A 17,410-nucleotide genomic window follows, 5' to 3' on the forward strand; every position below is an offset into this window, starting at 1 on the left:
ATTTTTATTTTTAGACACATAAATTTTCGGCTGACGCCTCATCCTGGGGGTCTGATTAGATAAAATCACTTTCGGAATGTTTAGGGTGGTTCTAGCAAGATAAGCTTAACTGATTGAGGTTGGCTAACTAAAGGTCACTACAATTAACACTGGCTGACTAACTTGTTTTTCAAAGTTCTAGTAATTTTTCTCCTTCTAGGTTAGAAAATGGTGTTTGAGCCTTTAAGATGGCTGTGCTTATGCTAACTTTTGATTCTTCAGGTTCTACATTTCCCCACTTCTCTTTAAGGGCATTCCAATCATGGAATGTCTGTATCTTCCTGTTGGGTGAGTGAATGATATTGTTGCTGCAACATTAGTACATGAACGGCACTCACTCTTTCTCTAACAAAAGTTATCAGCCGATTTAATATGCAGGGTCCCAAAGTGAGGAGCAACACAAAGATGAGTAAGGGCCCAGCCAGAGTGGATATCAAGGTCGTAAACCACGGGGACCTAGTGAACCAAGATTCAAATAGCCCTTGGCCGGCTTCTCGTTCTCTCTTTCTCTGGTCTAGCCTCTCCCTAAGCTTTGACATTGAATCTCTTACTATTCCGGAATGGTCTGCATAAAAGCAGCATTCTTCCTTTAAAGCTGCACACAATCCTCCTTCTTTTAGAAACAGCAGATGCAGCCCTCGTCTGTTCTGTAAGGCTACTTCAGAGAGGGAAGTCAGAGATTCTTCAAGTTTAGTAATGGATTGCTCTATGGTTTTTAGGTCTTCATCAATAGCTGTCCTTAGTCCCTCATAATGTTGGTTCCCTTGGATAATAGCAGCTGTCCCTGTTCCTACTCCGGCTGCGACTCCTATCCCTAACAACACGGCTAAGGTCAGTGAGACCGGCTCCCTCCTATATCTATGCCTAGGTTCAAATTCAGCTACGAATGAGAGGTCATCATGATACATCAACCTGGGCACCAGCTGAACCATGATACAGAAATCGCGGGAGGAGTTGAAGGCAGAAGTAGAGGCACATGGGGTCACTCCAGTGTTACAAGCCCACCACCCTTCGGGAGGAGGGACTAGATACTCATTTTCATCTGAGGAGGTCACAGCTATGGTTTCATTACACAAAGCTTTATGGGTGGGAGGGACTGAACGTAAACATTTTTCTCTTCCGGTTACTTCAGTCAGAGTTAGCTTCTTGTGGCTTCCCCAGCTACAGATCTCGTGACGGGTTGTCCTGTTAAAACTGCCTAATAATCCCAATCCTTCATAATAAGGCGGCCCAGAAGAGAAACACAACCAACAGGATTCAGTAGTGTTAGGGTTGGTGGTATTTAAGACCTGAAAAGCCCCTTCAAGGAGGTTGAGAAGGCGTTGTCCGGTGCCAGGAAGGGAGGTGGCTCGGCCAAGAGTGGAGGCGGAGGGAGTGGTGGCAGAGTCCATAGGTGGGGCTAGGGCCTGTTTTGGGGCTGGGGCTGGGAGACGCGGTTGATCCCGCAAGACAGCGTTGGGTCCTACTGGGGCAGCTGGAAGGGTCTCAACTTTGAGCCTGATAGTAAATATGAGGCTTTTATCATATCCAGATTCATAGTATCTGAGCCCCCACTGTCGTCCAGTGACCCATCCATCATACTGGCGCCCCTTATCACTGAACGTGATATTTAAGGGGTTGCATAGCCCTGTCTGCTCACAGTTGGGGGATGTGTGGTTCAGGACTACTTTAAGGAGGTCCCAACTGGACACGGGGTTCCAATAAACATTACCCGTAGTTTCACAGCCCCAAGAGCTACAATAAAAGGATTCTAAGCCCCCACACTGTCGGGCTTGTTGGTGGGTTCGTCCGTCACGGGGACAGACATAGAAGGTAGTGGTTTTTATTCTATTGCGTGCTCGGGGATAACTACACCCGCTGTCTCCATAGGAAACCTGGCTCTGGGCTGCAGAATAATCGCGGTCTGGTGGTCGAATTAGGTGGGCCTGTCTCCAAGGTATATTAGGTATGTCCCAGGTATCTAATCCAGCAACTAGGGCGCAAACATCAGGGTGCAGGGATGGCCACCAGGTCTTAAGGGGGGCAGTCTTAGAAACAGACCACACTGCCTCTCCTGTCTGAGAGAAAACCTGCCATGTCAGCAACCTGGGTTCATGGGGGTTAGGGTTCTGGAAGGTGGGAAGTAACTGGGTCATTAGAATTAGAATTGTTAGTGACACAATCATTTTTACACAAGCGAAATTTAAGAGGGTTATCAGTTCGAATTACTCGCCAGTCCGGGTCTGGTTGAGGCGCTTTCTTCAGATGTGAAGCATGTATCCAGGAAGAGATGCCATCTACTTTCACAGCTGTAGGTGTGGTCAAAAGGACGATGAAGGGTCCTTTCCACCGAGGCTCAAGATTGTCCGTTCGATGTCGCCTTACGTAGACAGAGTCTCCCACTTGGAATGAGTGAGGTACTGAAATGTCCTCTGGCCGATAGGCTTCTCGGATAGAGGCCCACACTTCTTTCTGCACAACTTCCAGAGCCCGTAACCTTTCAAGCAGAAACTTATTAGTCACAGATTCAGGGGATATGTGGAGGTGAGCTGCATTTAGTGGAGCCGGGGCTCCAAACATAATTTCAAAGGGTGTTAGTCTAAAACGGCTGGGGGTGTTTCTAACTCGGAATAAGGCGAAGGGAAGGAGGACCAACCAATCATATAAACCAGTCTCTATGGATAATTTAGTCAGGGTCTCTTTTAGAGTTCTATTCATCCTTTCTACCTGTCCTGAGCTCTGGGGCCTGTATGCACAATGCAATTTCCAATTCGTCCCCAAAATCTTGGCCAATCCCTGACTTACCTGGGCAACAAAGGCAGGGCCGTTGTCGGAGCCGATTACCTTTGGGATTCCAAACCTGGGAAATATTTCTTCAAGGATCTTTTTAGACACCGTCTGAGCTGTCTCAGTTTTGGTGGGGAACACCTCTGTCCATCCTGAAAATGTGTCTAAGAAAACTAGAAGGTACTTATATCCATACTTAGCAGGCTTGATCTCAGTGAAGTCAACTTCCCAGTAAGCTCCTGGGCGATCCCCTCGAAGTCTTTTCCCAGATGTTACTGGATTTTTACTCACATTTACTAATTGGCAGGGAACACAATTTCTTACAACCTCGTCAGCCAGTTTTCCTAATCCAATAACATGATAAGGGGAGTCTTGAACCAAGGTCTTTAGGTTTTTTGCTCCCAAATGTGTCAATTGATGCAATTGCCTTAAGTATTCTTCTGCCTCTCTCTTAGGCAGGACAACTCTCCCTTTTTCAGACTTGTATATCTCCTGGGGTGAGGAATTTTTAAACCCTAATTTGTTTATACAAGCGAGGTCTTCGGGTGTATACTGGAAGCTCTTAATACAAGTGGCCTCTGGGTACACTTGGAGGGGTAAGATATTCATTCCCTGGGCTGCTTGTTTTGCAGCTTGGTCAGCCCTTCTGTTTCCTTGAGCTATTAGAGAGTCACTTTTTTGATGCCCAGGGCAATGTATTATTGCCACTTCTCTAGGTCTATGGATGGCTTCTAACAAATTTAAAATTTCTTGTTTGTTTTTAACATCTCTCCCGGCAGAAGTCAATAACCCTCTCTGTCTATAAATAGCCCCGTGTATGTGAGCGGTGGCAAAAGCATATCGGCTGTCGGTATAGACGTTAAGTCTCTTACCTTCTGCCATCTTTAGAGCCTGAGTCAGAGCGACAAGCTCTGCTCGCTGTGCAGAAGTGCCCGTTGGAAGTCCACTGGCCCACACGATTCGGTTATCATCCACTACTGCAGCTCCCACCATTCTCTTACCATCCATAATGTAACTGCTCCCGTCTGTATACCAAGTCAGGAGTCCTGGCCCTTCTAAAGGCTGATCTTGTAAGTCCTGGCTGGTCCCCGTCTCCTCAGCCAGGATTTCCTGGCAGGTATGAAGTACTTCTTTTCCCAAATCGGGGAGCAGAGTAGCTGGGTTTAGGATGGCGGGTGGGGCAAATTCCACACGATCACGATTCAGGAGTAAGGTCTGGTAGTGAGTCATTCTGGCATTTGACATCCATCTTTCGGGTGGTTGCCGGATTATGCTCTCCAACGCATGTGAAGCAACCACAGTGAGTTTTTGTCCCAGTGTTAGTTTGTCAGAATCTTTAACTAGGAGGGCCACAGCTGCTACTACTCTCAGGCAGGCAGGCCACCCACTACTCACGGGGTCTAATTTTTTTGACAGATAGGCGACAGGTCTCTTCTAAGGTCCCCATTGTTGGGTCAACACTCCTCGAGCTACTCCGCTCCGTTCGTCCACAAAAAGGACAAATGGCTTAGTTACGTCTGGCAATGCTAGAGTGGGTGCTGAGAGGAGGGCTTTCTTGATATCATCCAAGGCCTGTTGTTGCTCAGATCCCCAAACAAACGGGGCTGTCCCCTTGGTAAGGGGGTACAGAGGGGCGGCCAAGGAAGCATATCCGGGTATCCACAATCTACAAAACCCTGCTGTCCCCAGAAACTCGCGAACCTGGCGTGCTGTAGTGGGGACCGGAATCTGCGTCACAGTCTGCTTCCGGGCTTCAGTAAGCCACCTTTTCCCTTTTCTCAGGGAATATCCCAAATAAATCACTTGTTGTTGGCAGATCTGTGCCTTCTTAGCAGATGCTCTATACCCTAATTTGGCAAGTTCAGTCAAAAGGGCTTCAGTGGCCTCTTGGCAGGTCTCCCGGGTGGGAGCGGCTATCAATAAGTCATCAACATATTGCAGCAAAGTTACCTGTGGGTTTGAAGCTCGGTAGAAAGCCAAGTCCTGATGTAAAGCCTCATCGAAGAGGGTGGGCGAGTTCTTGAATCCTTGTGGCAAACGAGTCCAGGTCAATTGCCCAGTAGTTCCTGTGGTGGGATCTTTCCACTCAAAGGCAAACAGCGGTTGGCTGTTCTGGTGCAAGCGCAGACAAAAGAAAGCATCCTTTAGATCTAAAACTGAATACCAGATGTTTTTTGGGGCCAGGGAGCTTAGTAGGTTATAGGGATTTGGCACGGTGGGGTGAATGTCCTGTGTCCTTTTGTTAACTTCTCTTAAATCTTGTACTGGTCGGTAATCTCCCGTTCCTGCCTTTTTTACAGGCAGCAAGGGGGTGTTCCATGGGGATTGACATTTTACTAATATTCCCTGTTCCATAAGCTTCTGGATATGTGGCCTAATTCCATCCCTGGCTTCTTTACTTATTGGATATTGCCTCACAGTCACTGGCAAGGCTGAAGCTTTTAGTTCTATGATTACAGGGGGCTGGTTCTTGGCGAGCCCCATGCCCGCCGTCTCCGCCCAGGCTCCTGGGAATCGGTCGAGCCACTCCTGACTAATTCGGGAGAGCTCTGGTTCCATAAAAAGACAGTATTCGTCTTCCAATCTTATGGTCAGAATACTCAAGTTCAAAGGCTTATTTTCCTGATTAGTCACCAGAGGTTTCTCAGCTTGAAAAGATATTTGGGCTCCTACTTTGGTCAAGATGTCCCTTCCTAACAGGGGCGTAGGGCATTCCGGTATAATGAGGAACGAGTGACTTACTCGTCCTACTCCTAAGTCTACTGCCCTTCGGGTGGTCCATGCATATTGTTTCTGGTCTGTAGCTCCAATCACCCAAGACTTTTTGCCAGAGAGAGGGCCCTTGTCTTTAGTTAATACAGAATGTTGAGCACCGGTGTCTACTAGGAACTCAACGGGTTGCCCCTCCACTCTCAGAGTTACCCTGGGCTCGGGGAGGGGTTCCGAGCCCCGTGCTCCCTAATCTTCGTCTTCCAGCAGAGACAACACCTTTTTTGGAGGCTTCTGCAGTGGCTTTTTAGGGCATTCTTTCACCCAATGTCCTTTCTCTTTGCAGTATGCACATTGATCTTTATCCAAAGGAGGCCGGTTGCCCAGGTGCCCTGCCTTACTAGTTCTACCACTAGAGGGCGGGCGTCCCTTACCTTCTACTACTGCGGCCAAGATTTTTGTTAAATTTCTCTCATGCTTCCTATCCCTCTTTTCCTCTTTACTCTCTTTTTCCTTTTCCTTCCTTAATTCCTTCTCTTCCTCAGTCTCTCTCTTATGATAAACTTTCTCAGCTTCTTTCACCAAATCTCTCAACGACAAATCCTGTAAGCCTTCTAGTCTCTGAAGCTTCTTTCTAATATCAGGCGCTGATTGCCCAATAAAGGCAAGAGCCACTGAAGCACTGTGTTCCTCAGAAGTGGGGTCAAAAGGAGTATACCGCCTGAAGGCTTCCATCAGGCGTTCTAAGAACACTGCGGGTGCCTCAGCGGCTCCCTGACTAACCTCTCTTACCTTGGCCAAATTGGTGGGGCGCCTTGCAGCCCCGCGGAGACCTGCCACCAGAGCCTGGCGATAGATGGTTAGTCGCTCCCTACCTTCTGGAGAATTAAAGTCCCAGTTGGGTCTGGTCAGTGGGAACCCCCTTTCTATATCATGAGGGAGTTGCGACGGTCGTCCGTCAGCTCCAGGCACGTTCTTTCGCGCTTCCAGGAGGATCCTTTCTCTTTCTTCCGTGGTGAAGAGTACCTGTAAGAGCTGCTGACAATCATCCCAAGTGGGCTGGTGAGAGAACATCAGGGACTCTATCAGTCCCATTAGTCTCTGCGGTTCCTCTGAAAAAGGAGGGTGGTTAGCTTTCCAATTATATAAATCGGCAGAGGAGAATGGCCAGTATTGCAGAGGTTGGAAAGGCGGGTCTCCTTCCTCCCCGAGAATGGGGGCCCCATAAGACCTGAGGGGAAAAATACCTGATGGGTCCAATGTGGCCCCTCGGCGCTGCCGAGTTCCCTGGGCCGGTCCCGGAGCTGGCCCCGATGCCTCGGTACCAGAGGCTAGAGGCATCGGAGGTGCCGGGGCCGGAGGCACTGGGGCCTCGGCCGCTGGGTCCTCGGGCGCCGGGGCAGAGGCAGGAGGGTAAGGAGGGGGATCATCAACCATGAGCAAGTCTTGAGTGTCAGGGTGTATTTTGGTGGTCTCTTTCCCTTTTCCCCGAGGTTGAGCCTGAGCCAATAAGACTCGAGAGTTCGCTTTCTTTCGCACCCAGGGCTTTACCCAGGGCGGTGGATTTTCCACCAATTCTTGCCAGACCACAATGTAGGGCTGCTGATCCGGATGTCCCCGAGTTGAATTCTGGAAAACAACAGCTTTTACTGCAAGCAGAGTGGAGAGGTCAAAAGTCCCCTCCGGGGGCCATCCAACGTTAAAAGTGGGCCACTCGGAGGTACAGAAAGTCTGCCACAGCCCTTTTTTAACTTCTACCGACAAGTCATGCGCCCTTGCTCTCACTTCTGTCCAATGACCTAACGTCAGGCTAAGGGGGGTCGTCACGGTCTGTCCCATTGCCAGTATAACAATTATTAGACACGTAAAGGACACATAAAACAGAGACACACAGAGATTAAACACACAGCGGCCGCTTTTTGTCTTCCTCAGATTTCTGACCAAGAACCGGAAGGAATCAGTGGGCTGATACTCTCGGCGCCCAAAAACCAACCCTATCTCATCCGGTTCACTTTTGCGGAAAAACAGGTGGGAGGCCACCAGGCATCCCTGGCCCTCCAAACTCCCCGGGGCGTCCCCCAGGGTTGCAGCCTGCGGTGCTCCAAGTACGTCTACCGACCGCAGTCGCGACCCCTTACGGGACCGGGACGGCTGCCAGACAGAGGGTACCCTTTTCAGAACTCCGACCGGTCTCACTGAAAAGCAGAACACAGAACACAGACAACTCAAGGCGCCACTAATCTTACCTCTTCCTCCAAGAATGGCTTCGGGAGTGAAGCGGGGTGAGCGCACGATCCCGGACGAGCCCCCAAATGTTGGATTCTCCCAGAGGAGGACGCCGCCCCAAATCACTCACGGAAGGCGTCTCTTGATGCAACAAGCAAGAGGAATTTATTCAGAGGCCAGCTAGCTGGGGTCCATGCATTAGCCCGACGCAGTGGGTCTCAGCGAGGACCCCGAACTCACAAAGCCAGAAGTTTTTATAGCATTTTCAAAGGGGCAGTATTTTCTACAGTCACAATACAGTTTTTTTTTTATTTTTATTTTTTAGACACATAAATTTTCGGCTGACGCCTCATCCTGGGGGTCTGGTTAGATAAAATCACTTTCGGAATGTTTAGGGTGGTTCTAGCAAGATAAGCTTAACTGATTGAGGTTGGCTAACTAAAGGTCACTACAATTAACACTGGCTGACTAACTTGTTTTTCAAAGTTCTAGTAATTTTTCTCCTTCTAGGTTAGAAAATGGTGTTTGAGCCTTTAAGATGGCTGTGCTTATGCTAACTTTTGAAAGCTAACTTTTGATTCTTCAGGTTCTACAAAAGCATCTTCACTGAGGCGAGACGAAGCGGGTTCGGGCGCAGGAACCTCCCAGAAGGAGACCCCTTCTCCTCCCGTGTCTGACCGAGACCCATCAGAGCTTCCGGAGAAAGGCAGGAGACTCCCAGAGAAGGAGATATGGCCCTGAGGGGCCAAGGCTGGAGGGATTTCACCTCATTCAGAAGCTGTCAGTCACTGCAGAAGAGGGAAGGGAGCTGGGGCCGAGGATGGTGGCAAGGGGCAGGCTGGGTGAGAAATGCCCCCTCAGTGGTAGATGCCGAGTTTTATCTTCAGCCCCCACCCGACCCTCCTTTCCTTCTCCACCAGTTCTTCACAGAAGCTGGGCGGCTTTCTAACCATGTGCTGTCACCATGTCGCTCATCTGGAGATGTTCTGTCTTTCCGGATCCTACAAGGTTAAGAGTAGTAGTTCAGAAAGCTATAGGGTTATCTTTGTCTCATTTGACAGGAGGGAAGAAAGAATCTGAAAAGGGAAAGGACTTGTTAGGATCAGGAAGAGGTGGGTAGAAGTCAGTCACGGACTCCTGGCTTGCTGCTGTCCACACAGACGTGCTTGAAACAAATTTCCTCTTAAAAGATCCTTTTGAGGAACCGCAATCAAATTAGGAAAGAGAGTTTTAAACAAAACCTTTGTTTAAGGCACCTATTCCCTTTTTGCAAAACTTCATGAGGATTCTCGGAATCAAGGGGTTAACATTATTGGTAGTAAAACAGATAAACAAAATAGCCTTTGGTTGTTTTTCTCCCCCTGGAACATCAGTTTTAAAGAGGGCATCATATTTCATATTATGAGATGCTATTGTTTGCTTATTAATTCTATTTTAAATGTTTCTGTGTTCGTGAGAGGGAGCATAGTAGTTAAAGCAGAAAAGAACATTGCAGGTTCAAACAGGCACTAAGGAATGCATGTTATCTTCCTTTTCTTCCTCAGGATCAAAGATGACCCAGCTGGTGTATAGTTTTAGTAGAAAATTGAGGAGACACAAGGACAGCCAGCTCTCATTATTCTGTTCCTCCTTCCTTCTCTTTCAGGTGTGCCTTTGCAGGTCTCTCTGCTCTTCCAAGAACAACAGAAAATGAACAAATCCCAGGTGAGTTTCTTTTATTCCCTGTTCCATGTCCCAGTGGGTTTCCTAGCTTCTATAAATGTGTTCACATATTATGTTGGAAATATGGAAATAAGTAAAAAGCTTCTTCAGGTAAATGAAGAGTGAGTGAGTGGCCCCTAAGTAGCGGCAGAGGTGACTGTCATCTGTGTAGATTATGTGATTCTAGAGTCATCAAGGGTGAGTGGCACATTTGTCTTTGGTCTTCCTGATCTACACAGGATTTTCACTGATCACAAAGAGAAACATTCCAGTATTACGGGCACAGAAGGACTTTCTGGACTGGAGTGTGGAAGAAATGTCTTTGAAGGTCTTCATGTAGTGAATGGCCTTGTAGGAACCCCCCTGTTGCCTGTAATTGTTCTTGGCTGGAAGTGGAGGGCAGAACTCATTAGAGTTCCAAAGAGAGCTTTCTGAATATCCACTGCGATCAGGGAAAAAACCTAAGGCCGTCTGGAGGAATGAAATAAATGGACTGCGTGTCCTTAAAATAACTCCTGAAACTGTATAGGTTGGACAGCAGATAGTTCAAACTCATTATCTTTGGCAAGCGTTTATCTGTCCATTCACATTTTTTTATTAAGGTATCATTGATGTACACTCTTATGAAGGTTTCACAAGGAAAACAATGTAGTTATTACATTCACCCTTATTTTTGAGTCCCCCCCCATATGCCATTGCCGTCACTGTCCATCAGCTTAGTAAGATGCCACAGAGTCCCTATTTGTCTTCTCTGAGCTGCACTGTCTTCCCTGTCCATTCACATGTTTTTATCATGGTAAAATATACATAATAAAATTAGCCATTTTAGCTGTTTTTAAGTGTACAATTCAGTAACATTTATTACATTCACAATGCTGTGTCACCATCACCACTATTTCTAAACCTTTTCATCACTTTAATCAAAAACTCTGCAACTCCCCGTCCTCTCACCCCCCCATACCCTGGTCACTTCTCATCCACTTTTTCTATGAATTTCCCTATTCTGGATATTTTATATAAGTGGAATCAATAACCTTTGTCCTTTTGCTTCTTGCTTCTTTCACTTAATATGTTTTCAAGTTTCATCAATGTTGTACATGTGTCAGTACTCATTTCTTTATTTTATTTTATTTTATTTTATTTTTTAGATAATTATTTTTTATTGAAGGGTAGTTGACGCACACTATTACATTACATTAGTTTCAAGTGTACAACACAGTGGTAGAACATTTATATACATAATTCTAGGTTCCAGCTATCACCCTACCAAGCTGTTACAATATCTTGACTATATTCCTTATGCTATACATTACATCCCGGTTACTTATTTATTTTACCATTGGAAGTCTGTCCTTTTTTTTTGTGTGTGAGGGCATCTCTCATATTCATTGATCAAATGGTTGTTAACGACAATAAAATTTTGTATAGGGGAGTCAATGCTCAATGCACAATGATTAATCCACCCCAAGCCTAATTTTCGTCAGTCTCCAATCTTCTGAAGCATAACGAACAAATTCTTACATGGAGAACAAATTCTTACATAGTGAATAAGTTACATAGTGAACAGTCATCACAGAAACTTTCGGTTTTGGCTCATGCATAATGAACTATAAACAGTCAGTTCAAATATGAATACTCATTTGGTTTTTATACTTGATTTATATGTGGATACCACATTTCTCTCTTTATTATTATTATTTTTAATAAAATGCTGAAGTGGTAGGTAGATACAAGATAAAGGTAGAAAACATAGTTTAGTGTTGTAAGAGAGCAAATGTAGATGATCAAGTGTGTGCCTGTAGACTATGTGTTAATCCAAGCTAGACAAGGGCAATAAAACATCCACGTATGCAGAAGATTTCTCTCAGAACGGGCGGGTGAGGTTCTAAGCCTCACCTCTGTTGATCCCCAATTTCTCACCTGATGACCCCCCTGCGACTGTGCCTGTCTTAGTTTGTTCCTCCCTTTGAGGAATCTTACCCGTCTCTGGATAACCAGTCATTTTCCGGGGCCATACAGGGAAATGTAAAGTTGGTAAGTGAGAGAGAAGCCTTATTGTTTGAAATGGTTAGCTTTTAATTTCTTTGCCTATTTATGCCCTGTAGCTTCTATGTCCAGCATTTGTCTTGGGGTATCTTTACCACTTGGAAGAATTATGATACTCGGTAAATTTGATATGAGGCACGAATTCAATTTAAGGGTTGTAATTAGGAAGGAAGAAGAAAAGCTATAGAAGTAGCAGGCGGAAGAAAACATGGAAAGATTGATTATTTCTTTGACATATCTTCTTGTAGAGTAACTTCAGCATGTATAGGTTTTAAGCTACTACTTAAATTGCGCACACACATTAACATAATAGGAGTATAGTTACATAACCAAAGCATATCTGTAATTACCAGCCATCTCCAGTGAAACCAAGAAAACCAGTTAGGCACCTTAGGCATTTGTGAAAACTTATCTATGATATGGTGGATATTGTCCAACTGAACTTGAACAGTCTGAGAGAAATCAGACAAATTAAAACAACCCATTCCTGGGGAATGTTCACATCCCTTATGTTCTTTTAACAGTAAATAGTCTGTAGTTGTAAGATTTCGGAGCGCTACAATTTGCACTTCTCCTAATTCTTGGTTGAGTTCCAACAGTATAGATCCAGTCAAATTTGTTGTTTTACTGTATGCACAGGCCAGCTTAGATATCTCCTTCATTCCCATGGCAAGTCCAGGAGCTGGTGGGATGAGTGCATCTACAGCTGTAGCAGTGTGTGGATCTTTGTTGGGGTTTTTTGATGATCATCTTCTGGCATGAGTCTTCCAGAGAGTGCTGATGTTGGAAGTTCTCTTTCATATCGTATCTTAGTTCATTTTTGGGGTAGCCCAATTAGGCTTTGATCCTCTGTATAAACACAAACAGACCTTTGCCTACACTTTTATATGCCCTTTATACCCTTGTGTAGAACTCATTGGAGGTTACCACACAGGAACTGCCATTTTTTTTTTGTTTTTTTTTGTGTTTGTTTTGTTTTGTTTTTGGTATCACTAATCTACACTTACATGACGAATATTATGTTTACTAGGCTCTCCCCTATACCAGGTCTCCCCTATAAACCCCTTTACCGTCACTGTCCATCAGCATAGCAAAATGTTGTAGAATCACTACTTGCCTTCTCTGTGTTGTACAGCCCTCCCTTTTCTCCTGCCCCCCCATGCATGTTAATCTTAATACCCCCTACTTCTCCCCCCCTTATCCCTCCCTACCCACCCATCCTCCCCAGTCCCTTTCCCTTTGGTACCTGTTAGTCCATTCTTGAGTTCTGTGATTCTGCTGCTGTTTTGTTCCTTCAGTTTTTCCTTTGTTCTTATATTCCACAGATAAGTGAAATCATTTGGTATTTCTCTTTCTCCGCTTGGCTTGTTCACTGAGCATAATACCCTCCAGCTCCATCCATGTTGCAGCAAATGGTTGGATTTGCCCTTTTCTTATGGCTGAGTAGTATTGCATTGTGTATATGTACCAAATCTTCTTTATTCATTCATATATCGATGGACATTTAGGTTGCTTCCAATTCTTGGCTGTTGTAAATAGTGCTGCGATAAACATAGGGGTGCACTGATCTTTCTCATACTTGATTGCTGCATTCTTAGGGTAAATTCCTAGGAGTGCAATTCCTGGGTCAAATGGTAAGTCTGTTTTGAGCATTTTGATGTACCTCCATACTGTTTTCCACAATGGTTGAACTAACTTACATTCCCACCGGCAGTATAGGAGGGTTCCCCTTTCTCCACAGCCTCGCCAACATTTCTTGTTGTTTGTCTTTTGGATGGCAGCCATCCTTACTGGTGTGAGGTGATACCTCATTGTAGTTTTAATTTGCATTTCTCTGATAATTAGCGATGTGGAGCATCTTTTCATGTGTCTGTTGGCCATCTGTATTTCTTTCTTGGAGAACTGTCTGTTCAGTTCCTCTGCCCATTGTTTAACTGGGTTATTTGTTTTTTGTTTGTTGAGGCGTGTGAGCTCTTTATATATTCTGGACGTCAAGCCTTTATCGGATGTGTCATTTTCAAATATATTCTCCCATACTGTAGGGTTCTTTTTTGTTCTATTGATGGTGTCTTTTGCTGTACAGAAGCTTTTCAGCTTAATATAGTCCCACTTACTCATTTTTGCTGTTGTTTTCCTTGCCCGGGGAGATATGTTCAAGAAGAGGTCACTCATGTTTATGTCTAAGAGGTTTTTGCCTATGTTTTCTTCCAAGAGTTTAATGGTTTCATGACTTACATTCAGGTCTTTGATCCATTTTGAGTTTACTTTTGTATATGGGGTTAGACAATGGTCCAGTTTCATTCTCCTACATGTAGCTGTCCAGTTTTGCCACCACCAACTGTTGAAGAGACTGTCATTTCACCATTGTATGTCCATGGATCCTTTATCAAATATTAATTGACCATATATGTCTGGGTTAATGTCTGGATTCTCTAGTCTGTTCCATTGGGCTGTGGCTCTGCTCTTATGCCAGTACCAAATTGTCTTGATTACTATGGCTTTATAGTAGAGCTTGAAGTTGGGGAGTGAGATCCCCCCTACTTTATTCTTCTTTCTCAGGATTGCTTTGGCTATTCGGGGTCTTTGGTGTTTCCATATGAATTTTTGAATTATTTGTTCCAGTTCATTGAAGAATGTTGCTGGTAGTTTCATAGGGATTGCATCAAATCTGTATATTGCTTTGGGCAGGATGGCCATTTTGACGATATTAATTCTTCCTAGCCACGAGCATGGGATGAGTTTCCATCTGTTAGTGACCTCTTTAATTTCTCTTAAGAGTGGCTTGTAGTTTTCAGAGTATAAGTCTTTCACTTCTTTGGTTAGGTTTATTCCTAGGTATTTTATTTTTTTTGATGCAATTGTGAATGGAGTTGTTTTCCTGATTTCTCTTTCTGTTGGTTCATTGTTAGTATATAGGAAAGCCACAGATTTCTGTGTGTTGATTTTGTATCCTGCAACTTTGCTGTATTCCGATATCAGTTCTAGTCGTTTTGGGGTGGAGTCTTTAGGGTTTTTTATGTACAGTATCATGTCATCTGCAAATAGTGACAGTTTAACTTCTTCTTTACCAATCTGGATTCCTTGTATTTCTTTGTTTTGTCTGATTGCCGTGGCTAGGACCTCCAGTACTATGTTAAATAACAGTGGAGAGAGTGGGCATCCTTGTCTAGTTCCCGACCTCAGAGGAAATGCTTTCAGCTTCTCGCTGTTCAATATAATGTTGGCTGTGGGTTTATCATAGATGGCCTTTATTATGTTGAGGTACTTGCCCTCTATTCCCATTTTGCTGAGAGATTTTATCATGAATGGATGTTGAACTTTGTCAAATGCTTTTTCAGCATCTATGGAGATGATCATGTGGTTTTTGTCTTTCTTTTTGTTGATGTGGTGGATGATGTTGATGGACTTTCGAATGTTGTGCCGTCCTTGCCTCCCTGGGATGAATCCCACTTGGTCATGGTGTATGATCCTTTTGATGTATTTTTGAATTCGGTTTGCTAATATTTTGTTGAGTATTTTTGCATCTACGTTCATCAGGGATATTGGTCTGTAGTTTTCTTTTTTGGTGGGGTCTTTGCCTGGTTTTGGTATTAGGGTGATGTTAGCTTCATAGAATGAGTTTGGGAGTATCCCCTCCTCCTCTATTTTTTGGAAAACTTTAAGGAGAATGGGTATTATGTCTTCCCTGTATGTCCGATAAAATTCCGAGGTAAATCCATCTGGCCTGGGGGTTTTGTTCTCTGGTAGTTTTTTGATTACCGCTTCAATTTCGTTGCTGGTAATTGGTCTGCTTAGATTTTCTGTTTCTTTCTGGGTCAATCTTGGAAGGTTGTATTTTTCTAGGAAGTTGTCCATTTCTCCTAGGTTTCCCAGCTTGTTAGCATATAGGTTTTCATAGTATTCTCTAATAATTCTTTGTATTTCTGTGGGGTCCGTCGTGATTTTTCCTTTCTCATTTCTGATACTGTTGATTTGTGTTGACTCTCTTTTCTTCTTAATAAGTCTGGCTAGAGGCTTATCTATTTTGTTTATTTTCTCGAAGAACCAGCTCTTGGTTTCATTGATTTTTGCTATTGTTTTATTCTTCTCAATTTTATTTATTTCTTCTCTGATCTTTATTATGTCCCTCCTTCTGCTGACCTTAGGCCTCATCTGTTCTTCTTTTTCCAATTTCGATAATTGTGACATTAGACCATTCATTTGGGATTGCTCTTCCTTTTCTAAATATGCTTGGATTGCTATATACTTTCCTCTTAAGACTGCTTTTGCTGTGTCCCACAGAAGTTGGGTCTTAGTGTTGTTGTTGTCATTTGTTTCCATATACTGCTGGATCTCCATTTTGATTTGGTCATTGATCCATTGATTCTTTAGGAGCGTGTTGTTAAGCCTCCATGTGTTTGTGAGCCTCTTTGCTTTCTTTGTACAGTTTATTTCTAGTTTTATGCCTTTGTGGTCTGAAAAGTTCGTTGGTAGGATTTCAATCTTTTGGAATTTTCTGAGGCTCTTTTTGTGGCCTAGTATGTGGTCTATTCTGGAGAATGTTCCATGTGCACTTGAGAAGAATGTATATCCTGTTGCTTTTGGATATAGCGTTCTATAGATGTCTATGAGGTCCATCTGCTCTACTGTGTTGTTCAGTGCTTCCGTGTCCTTACTTATTTTCTGCCCAGTGGATCTGTCCTTTGGGGTGAGTGGTGTGTTGAAGTCTCCTAGAATGAATGCATTGCAGTCTATATCCCTCTTTAGTTCTGTTAGTATTTGTTTCACATATGCTTGTGCTCCTGTGTTGGGTGCATATATATTTAGAATGGTTATATCCTCTTGTTTGACTGAGCCCTTTATCATTATGTAGTGTCCTTCTTTATCTCTTGTTACTTTCTTTGTTTTGAAGTCTATTTTGTCTGATATTAGTACTGCAACCCCTGCTTTCTTCTCACTGTTGTTTGCTTGAAATATGTTTTCCATCCCTTGACTTTTAGTCTGTACATATCTTTGGGTTTGAGGTGAGTTTCTTATAAGCAGCATATAGATGGGTCTTGCTTTTTTATCCATTCTGTTACTCTGTGTCTTTTGATTGGTGCATTCAGCCCATTAACATTTAGGGTGACTATTGAAAGATATGTACTTATTGCCATTGCAGGCTTTAAATTCGTGGTTACCAAAGGTTCAAGATTAGCCTCTTTAGTATCTTACTGCCTAACTTAGCTCGCTTATTGAGCTGTTATATACACTGTCTGGAGATTCTTTTCTTCTCTCCCTTCTTGTTCCTCCTCCTCGATTCTTCATATGTTGGGTGTTTTGTGCTGTGCTCTTTCTAGGAGTGCTCCCATCTAGAGCAGTCCCTGTAAGACGTCCTGTAGAGGTGGTTTGTGGGAAGCAAATTCCCTCAGCTTTTGTTTGTCTGGGAATTGTTTAATCCCACCGTCATATTTGAATGATAGTCGTGCTGGATACAGTATCCTTGGTTCAAGGCCCTTCTGTTTCATTGTATTAAATATATCATGCCATTCTCTTCTGGCCTGTAGGGTTTCTGTTGAGAAATGTGACGTTAGCCTGATGGGTTTCCCTTTATAGGTGACCTTTTTCTCTCTAGCTGCCTTTAACACTCTTTCGTTGTCCTTGATCTTTGCCATTTTAATTATTATGTGTCTTGGTGTTGTCCTCCTTGGATCCTTTCTGTTGGGGGTTCTGTGTATTTCCGTGGTCTGTTCGATTATTTCCTCCCCCAGTTTGGGGAAGTTTTCAGCAATTATTTCTTCTAAGATACTTTCCATCCCTTTTCCTCTCTCACTTCTTCTTCTGGTACCCCTATAATACGGATATTGATCCTTTTGGATTGGTCACACAGTTCTCTTAATATTGTTTCATTCCTGGAGATCCTTTTGTCTCTCTCTATGTCAGCTTCTATGCGTTCCTGTTCTCT

General features: G+C 44.0%; 1 protein-coding gene across 1 annotated transcript in view; it reads right to left on the reverse strand.

The window, feature by feature from the left end:
• Positions 1-1,270: 1,270 nt before the first annotated feature.
• LOC130679375 (uncharacterized) overlaps positions 1,271-17,410 on the reverse strand; it is a 32,957-nt gene continuing 16,817 nt past the window's right edge. Inside the window, 2 exon segments of the mRNA XM_057487991.1 lie at positions 1,271-3,297; positions 3,382-5,625. Coding sequence (XP_057343974.1) covers positions 2,140-3,297; positions 3,382-5,625 — 3,402 coding nt within the window. The 3' untranslated portion in view covers positions 1,271-2,139.

This window comes from Manis pentadactyla, chromosome 10, assembly GCF_030020395.1.
Source record: "Manis pentadactyla isolate mManPen7 chromosome 10, mManPen7.hap1, whole genome shotgun sequence".
In the NCBI taxonomy this organism is placed as follows: domain Eukaryota; kingdom Metazoa; phylum Chordata; class Mammalia; order Pholidota; family Manidae; genus Manis; species Manis pentadactyla.